At 43.0% G+C, this 8,287-nt stretch overlaps 1 protein-coding gene across 1 annotated transcript; it reads right to left on the reverse strand.

Moving 5' to 3' along the window:
* Positions 1 to 5,238: 5,238 nt before the first annotated feature.
* LOC115797480 (tripartite motif-containing protein 16-like) lies at positions 5,239 to 7,273 on the reverse strand. The gene has a single exon (XM_030754062.1). The coding sequence runs from the start codon at positions 7,271 to 7,273 to the stop codon at positions 5,621 to 5,623; it is 1,653 nt and encodes a 550-aa protein (XP_030609922.1). The 3' UTR covers positions 5,239 to 5,620.
* Positions 7,274 to 8,287: the final 1,014 nt, after the last annotated feature.

Here is an 8,287-nt window from a genome sequence, read left to right on the forward strand (position 1 = left end):
GTATGTCTTTAGTATTTAAAAAATATAGTGAATAAACAACCAGAACAAACTCCAAAAATCCCACAAAGTAATGAACCTCTCCTCTACATAAAACATGGTCGTCTACAAAACTCAAGCAAAGGATTTTTTTCACAAAGAGAAAAAAGAAAATACTGCCTCAGTTCAGACAATAGATCAAACCACAAACTGCGAAGGTTACATTAAAAAACTGTTCAGCTTGGCTCTCCATAAAATCCAAATCCTTTACAAAATCAATGAAGTAATTAACCCTGTTCAATTATTTTGTTTTATTTATTTCTACAGGAAGATTTGAAAAGTTTAAACTCCACTCTGCATTTAATCATTAATTGTTATTAATCTCTGGCTCACTTCCACAGCATGTCTTTTCTCTCCCCTCAGCCCAACCGGTCACAGCAGATGACTGCCCCTCCCTGAGCCTGGTTCTGCTGGAGGTTTCTACCTTTTAAAAAGGGAGTTTTTCCTTCCCACTGACGCCAAGTGCTTGCTCATAGGGGGTCGTTTTGACTGTTGGTTTTTCTCTGTATTATTGTAGGGTCTTTACCCACAATACAAAGCACCTTGAGGCGACTGTTGTGATTTGGCGCTATATAAATAAAATTGAATTGAATTGAATCTCAACTTTCAGCATAATGGGAGCTCCACAGCACATCTACTGCTCTTATGGCACAAGCTGTGAGATAGTGGAGTGTTATAGGTCAGTAACTGACTAATGGTGAAAAACAAAGGCTGGAAAGACCCTCTTCTTCCAGAGCATGAACTGTTGGAGAGGTTGGATCATGGTGGAATTTTACTGGAAGAATACATTTAGTAAACTTTCTGCTACAAAAGCAAGAAGCCCAGAGAGCCCTGGGCAGTTCACCTTCAGTCAGCATTGCGTTGGTGTGCTGACAGAACCCCACCTCCTCTTCACTCCACCTCCCAGTCAGACTCTCTCTACTCAGGACCTGACACCATCTACTGAATAAGCCTGGATGATGAGAATAACACTGCTTGTAGCATATGTGATGCTTTTAAGGACACATTTCCATGTGAAGGTTGATTCGTGGGTGCAGCGCTCACTCACCTGTCTCCTCCTTTGTCCTCTCAATGATGTTTGGGCAAATGTGTCCCTGGGATCTGAACATCATTTAAAGGGTTCTGGATGAGCAAAGGATGAAATGGTGTGCTGGAGCTGCTTGTAAGTTTTTAGGACCTTAACTGGCATTTTAGGGAATTTATTATATAAATTAAGCATTTTTGTGTTTTTATTTTCATTTAAAATTTGTCAAACCTGTGGTGACAGTGTGTTTAAACATTTGATATACAGCACAGCACATTTACACACACTCGACAGCTCAGTTTGTAGGCAATAAATTCTGATCAGTCTCCATAACAGTCCATAACAGGGGTTCTGTTCTGGGCTCTTCTCTGAAACTGAATAAACTGCTACTCTAAACCTTTAGTTATTCTGTGCATCTGGCCTTTTTTCTGCAGTTAGAGGAGTCAGGCAGTCACACAGGTTGTTGTGTCCAGGTCCTCCTTCAGACCGCGGAAACTAACAGTCCTCACAGCTATAGAAAGACCAGCGTGTGTGTTCAAGTGTGTGTGGTGTGTTTTTCCTGAAGTGTGAATCTGTTTGACTGTTTCTTGGAGTCCAAGTGGATTCAGTGGATGAAGATGAGGACTCACAGATAAATGTGATTTCATTAAGAGCAACACTTACTGGCTTTAGTTGATTCAGTTACTATGGCAACAGTCCCTCCTCCCCGACGGTGTTCTTATTATCGCGGGAGACTTTAACAAGGCCAACTTAAAGACTGTACTCCCGAAATTCCACCAACATGTCAAATGTTCCACAAGAGGGGAGAACACTCTTGACCATGTTTACTCCAACATTAAGCACGCTTACAGAGCCAAACCCCTCCCCCACCTCGGCCAGTCCGACCATCTTTCCCTGCTGCTCACCCCAGCATACACCCCCCTCAGACGGAGAGCCAGGCCTACTGTAAAAACCATTACAACCTGGCCTGAAAACGCACTCTCCGACCTACAGGACTGCTTTGCATACACAGACTGGGACTTATTCGAACACGAGGACCTAGAAACATTCACAGGGACGGTACTGGACTACATTAAGTTCTGTATCGGAAATGTGACTGTTAGCAAAAACATCCGGGTTTTCCCTAACCAGAAACCCTGGATGAACAGCCAGGTCCGTTCACTCCTCAAAACCCGTGATGCTGCCTTCAGGTCAGGCGACAGAGCTCTGTACAGTGCTGCTCAAGCTGACCTGAAAAGAGGAATTAAAAAAGCCAAGACGGACTACAGGAGGAGAATAGAGTCCCATCTGTCCAGCAATAACACACGGGAGGTGTGGCAGGGCATTCAGAACATCACAAACTTCAGAGGCTGTGATGTGACTGCAGGAGACCTGAGTGTGTCACTAGCAGAGGAACTTAACTGTTTCTTTGCTCGCTTTGAGACACCTCAGGACCACCCATCTGCTCCAGTCCTGCCCCCCCTCACCAGGCTGCACCCCACTCACTGTCCAGGAGCATGAGGTACGGCGCGTGCTCCTGGCAGTGAACCCCAGGAAGGCTACCGGACCAGACGGAGTACCTGGCAAGGTGATCAGAGCGTGTGCCCACCAGCTCACCCTGATTCTTACCAGGATTTTCAACCTCTCCCTGGCCCAAGCAGTCATCCCCCCCTGCCTAAAAACAGCCACAATCATCCCTGTGCCCAAAAGGTCATCTGTCACCAGCCTAAATGATTACCGCCCTGTGGCCCTCACACCGGTAATCATAAAGTGCTTTGAGAGGCTGGTTCTCCAGCACATCAAAGACTATCTGCCCCCCACTTTCGACACCCATCAGTTTGCATATCATGCAAACAGATCCACAGAGGACGCCATCGCTGTAGCTCTCCACTCTGTGTTGAGCCACTTGGAGCAGCAGCAGAGCTACGCTCGCATGCTCTTTGTGGATTACAGCTCAGCGTTCAACACAATCATCCCGGACATTCTCACCACCAAACTGCACACCCTGGGCCTCCCCCCTCTCACATGTTCCTGGATCTAGGACTTCTTAACCAACCGGCCCCAGACTGTGAGACTTGGCCCCCATCTCTCCTCCACCCGCACACTGAGCACTGGCTCCCCACAGGGCTGTGTGCTGAGCCCCCTCCTGTACTGCCTCTACACCCATGACTACAGTCCGGCCCACAATAGCAACCTGATCATCAAATTTGCTGACGACACAACAGTGGTCGGACTCATCTCAAAGGGAGATGAGGCAGCTTACAGAGAGGAGGTCCTGAAGTTGACAGCCTGGTGTTCAGAGAACAATCTGGCACTGAACACCATGAAAACCAAAGAGATCATCATCGACTTCAGGAAGCACAGGACTGACCCAGCTCCCCTCTACATCAACGGCGAGCGTGTGGAGAGGGTCCACACCTTCAGGTTTCTTGGTGTCCTCATCTCTGCTGATCTCTCTTGGTCAGATAACATCACAGCTGTTATCAAGAAGGCTCAGCAGCGACTTCACTTCCTGAGGGTCCTCAGGAAGAACAACTTGGACTCAAACCTGCTGCTGACCTTCTACTTCTCATCCATTGAGAGCGTGCTGACGTACTGTATCACAGTATGGTACGGCAGCTGCACTGAGGCAGACAGGGTCAGGCTTCAGAGGGTAGTCAAGACAGCACAAAGAATCGTTGGCTGCCCTCTCCCCTCCCTGATGGACATCTACACCTCCCGCTGCATCAGCAGAGCCAGGAACATCATCAAGGACAGCTCACACCCTGGCTTTGACCTGTTTGACCTGCTGCCCTCTGGCAGGCGCTACAGTGCAATATTCATTCACCAAGTGCAATATTCATTATCTTCATTATTATATGTATACACTTATTTACTTTTCTTACAATGTACAGATGTACCAATGTATGTATATATTTTTATACATTCTATTTTTTGTATATTTTATACATTGCTTATTTCTGTATATTTCTTGATTATACTAGATTATAATATTTTTATTTTTATTTTAGAGAGTTTGATTTTCTGTTGCATGGCACTGAACAGGAGTGGCCCTCCAATCTCATTGTACATCCTGTATAATGACAATAAAGGCATTCTATTCTATTCTATTCTATTCTATTCTATTCTATTCTTCTCTGATTGTTGATGTTCAGATCAAAAAGCTTTTCTGGCTCCATCTGCTGGTCAAGCTGCTGAACTGCCACCTTAACCTCTCACTGATCACATACTGTGTCACTAATACACTGAACATCACTGACGGACTGAACCTCAGTACAATTATTACAACACTTTAGTTTTTAGTATTTTGTCGCATTTACTTCCATGTTATATTTTTACAATTACATTTACTAAATTATTTTTATTGATTTAGGATTAAAAATATTTTACTGATAGTTTGATTGACCCAAAGACATTAACAAGTTGAACTGAAAGCTAAAAACATGTCTGGGCCTATTTTATCCTGCTCAGAATATTAATCAGCGATCAATAAGTGGAAATGATCCATCAGCAGAATCAGTGATGGTGTTGTATCAGTACAACTTTATTAACATCCATCATTGAATACAGAAGGGTTCATGCAAGAAGAATCAAATGTAGAATCATTTTATTTACAGATCTTTCTCACTTTTACTCTCACCAACACGGTCGTAACATTTAGACTATTCATATCTGCTGATTTGTGTGTCTGTGTACAAGAAGTGAAGATTTTCCACTTTATGAGGCTCACAAGGCCTCATTTGACTCTTTGTCTACACAAACTGGACTGACTGACTGCTGCAGACTACTTTTTATGCAGCTTTGCATGCTGGTTATTTCAAGAGATACACAACCAGAGAACAACAATGACAAACACACACAAAAACAACTTCTCTGAATCAAAACATGAAGATTCAAAATTCAAAAACCAGGTTTCATAAAGAGAAGAAATAAAATCCTGTCAGTTCAGAAGATCAAACAAACTCCACACAGCAGGTTTACATGAAACAACTCTTCAGACTGACCCTCTATAAAATCTATTTATTAGAAAATAACAAAGAAGCTTCCCAAACTTATTTGTTGGTCTTTCAGTTATTGTGTTATTTTTTCTAGAGGAAGGATCAAAATCATTTGTTATCCAGTGTGTAACATTTGATCTGTGAGGATATTTTCAAAAACATTGCTGTGACCTTTTGGTAATTTAAAAAGCTGAGGTTCATTATTGTTTGCTCACTTTGATTGTAATTATTTCCTTCTTTGTACAAACTAGAAACACTTTTGTGTACAGCAGAATTTCTTTGAGATAAATTTCTCACGTCACTCTGACCTCTTCCCAAAATATTTGAATCTTTGTGCCAAACACAGAGAAACAGTGTTCCTGTGATTTGACAACATTTAAGATAAATGGAAACACAATTTTAGATTTCTGTGTTCAAACAAACTCAATCATTAACTGGACAACAAACAATAAGATGTCAAAGTAGCAGCCATAAAGTGTGACTGACAGGTGATCTCTGTGCAGAGAAGAAACAGCACAACAATGATGGAGACCAAAGAAACTGAAACACACATTTTAACCAACTGTCCCTCAATGACTTCTGACTATTTCAGCTTAATCAACTCTGCAGAGACATCATCATAAATTAAAAGTCCAGCATAGAGCGGCTGAGTGAATGTGGTCTGGACTCTGTGGAGGAGAGTCATGGTTTCAGAGACGCTGTAGAAAGACAGAATACCTGCTCTGTGATCCAGGTACACTCCTACTCTGGAGGACCGAGGACCTGAGAGGTCAGTTTGGACTTTGTTGTAGAAAAATTTATACCTGTTTGTCTCACAACGTAATGCCCAAGATTTGTCACTAAATCCAAATCTACATGCTCTGCTGATATTCTTGTATGCGACTGCTACATAAACGTCTCCCCCTCTCCACTCCACCTCCCAGTAACAACATCCACTCAGACTCTCTCTACTCAGGACCTGACAGCATGCATTGAATCTGTCTGGATGATCAAAATAAAACAGTTGCTGTTTCATATATGTTACTTTTCTGTTCCCCTCAGATAATAACAGATCTCTGTGTGCTGTGTTTGGATCCAGTGTGATTTCATGTGAATATTTTAAGAATCCAGCTCTGGTCTTTGGTGGTGACAGTAAAACATCCACTTCAGTGACTGTCAGTGAGATGTTTGTCCATTCCTCTCTCAGGATGTCCTGTAGTTTATCTCTGGTCTCTGACACAGCTGCTGTCACATCCTCAAAGTACCTCAGAGGACCAATATTGATGCTGGATGAGTGTGTAGACTCACTGAGTGCTGACAGTGAGGGGTAGTTGTGTAGAAACTGGTTGTGATCCTCTGTGTGTGAGAGCTGCTCCAGCTCGGCGTCTTTCCTCTTCAGCTCAGCGATCTCCTGCTCCAGCTTCTCCTGAAGCTCTTTGACTCGACTCACTTCAGTTTCCTGCTGGGATCTGACCTGCTGCTTCACATCAGAGCTTCTTTTCTGGATCAGACGGATCAGCTCAGTGTACATCTTCTCACTGTCCTCCACTGCTTTATCAGCAGAGCCATTGATGGCCTCCACCTCCTGTTGAAGCAGCTTCACATCTTTCTCTCGGTCCTGGATTCTCTGCTGGATGTTTAGTCGTCTCACCTCGAGCTCCTTCTGCTTCTCAGTCCTTTCTGCTGCAGCTGGGACTGTTTCATGGCCTTTATGTTCATCCATTGTGCAGAGATAACAGATACTCTGCTGATCAGTACGACAGAAAATCTTCATCACCTCATCATGACGAGAGCAGATGTTCTCCTGGAGCTTCTTGGAGGGGGCCACCAGCTTGTGTTTCTTTAATGGAGCTGCATCATAGTGAGGTTGGAGGTGTTTCTCACAGTAAGAGGCCAGACAGACCAAACAGGACTTGGAGGCTTTCAGCTTCCTCCCAGTGCAGACATCACAGGCCACATCTTCAGGTCCAGCATAGCAGTGATCAGTTGGAGCAGCTTGGAGTCCAGTCTTCTTCAGCTGCTCCACTAAAATTGTTAACATGATATTTTTCATCAGGACAGGCCTCTGTGTGAACGTCAGCCTACACTGAGGGCAGCTGTGGATTTTCTTCTTCTCCTCCTCTTCGTCCCAGAATCTTTTAATACAGTTCATGCAGTAGCTGTGTCCACAGGGAATAGTCAGTGGATCCTTCAGTAGATCCAAACAGATGGAACAAGAGAAGGTTTCTCGTCCCAGCTGAACTCCTTTCTGCGCCATTTCTCCTCTCAGTGTCAGTGACTATGTGAGTTTCACTTCCTTGTAGCTAAAACTAGTCTGAACTCTGATCTCAACAACATGTGGTGCAGTGGGTGGAGTCTGTCAGCTCTGACATGTCATCACGCATTGTTACACCATCTTCAAAATGCAGATCTGAAGAGGCGGGAACGAGGAAACAGAGAGAAGGTGCTGTGCGTAAGAGCAGGAAGAGGGAGGAGTTATCAGGATGCGCTTCATTCTAGGAGGAGCGGTTTGAAGCAGACACCGTTATTTAACTGTCTTTTATATAGAGTACATTTAAAAATGTTGTTCAGCTCAGTTTTTTGATGGTCAGTTTTGATTTATTTTATTTTTTTATTTAAACTTTATTTAACCAGGAAAGTCCCATTGACATAAAAAAATCTCTTTTTCAAGGGAGTCCTGGCCAAGATAGGCAGCAACAAAATATAAGTAAAACACTGTTAGAAAAATTACACAGTTAAAATACATGATCAAAAACATAAAATAATTAAGATTTTAAAACATAAATTAAGTGAAACAAGTACACATTATGGAATCAGCCACAAAAGTTTGTAGTTTCGATTTAAAGGCACTCAGTGAAATTAATTCTTTTAGTTTCCAATCTTTCTGTAACCTATTCCATGAGGAGGGCAGAGAGTAAACAAAAGCCTTTTTTCCCAAGTCAGTGTGAGCAAATGGAACAGAAAATAGCAACTGATTCTGAGAACAAAAGTAAGGAATATCACTTCTCAGTGTAATTAAACCACAAATATAGGCTGGTAGTAGCCCAAGTAATGCCTTGTAGATAAAAGTGTACCAGTGACAGGATCTACGAATAGACAAAGCAGGCGACCCCACCCAAACATATAGCATAGTGATGAGTCGATACCATACAATTGGTGATAAACCTGAGAGAGACATGATAAACAGTATCAACCATCCGAAGGCATTGTGCAGAGGCATTTATATACAGCAAATCTCCATAATCCAATATAGTCAAGAAAGTTGCTGCAA

The sequence above is a fragment of the Archocentrus centrarchus genome, chromosome 18 (genome assembly GCF_007364275.1).
Source record: "Archocentrus centrarchus isolate MPI-CPG fArcCen1 chromosome 18, fArcCen1, whole genome shotgun sequence".
Lineage (NCBI taxonomy): Eukaryota > Metazoa > Chordata > Actinopteri > Cichliformes > Cichlidae > Archocentrus > Archocentrus centrarchus.

What these genes read in the sequence shown, in the direction of transcription:
- LOC115797480 (XM_030754062.1), bottom strand. Translation starts at nt 7,273, where the DNA reads ATGGCGCAGAAAGGAGTTCAGCTGGGACGAGAAACCTTCTCTTGTTCC.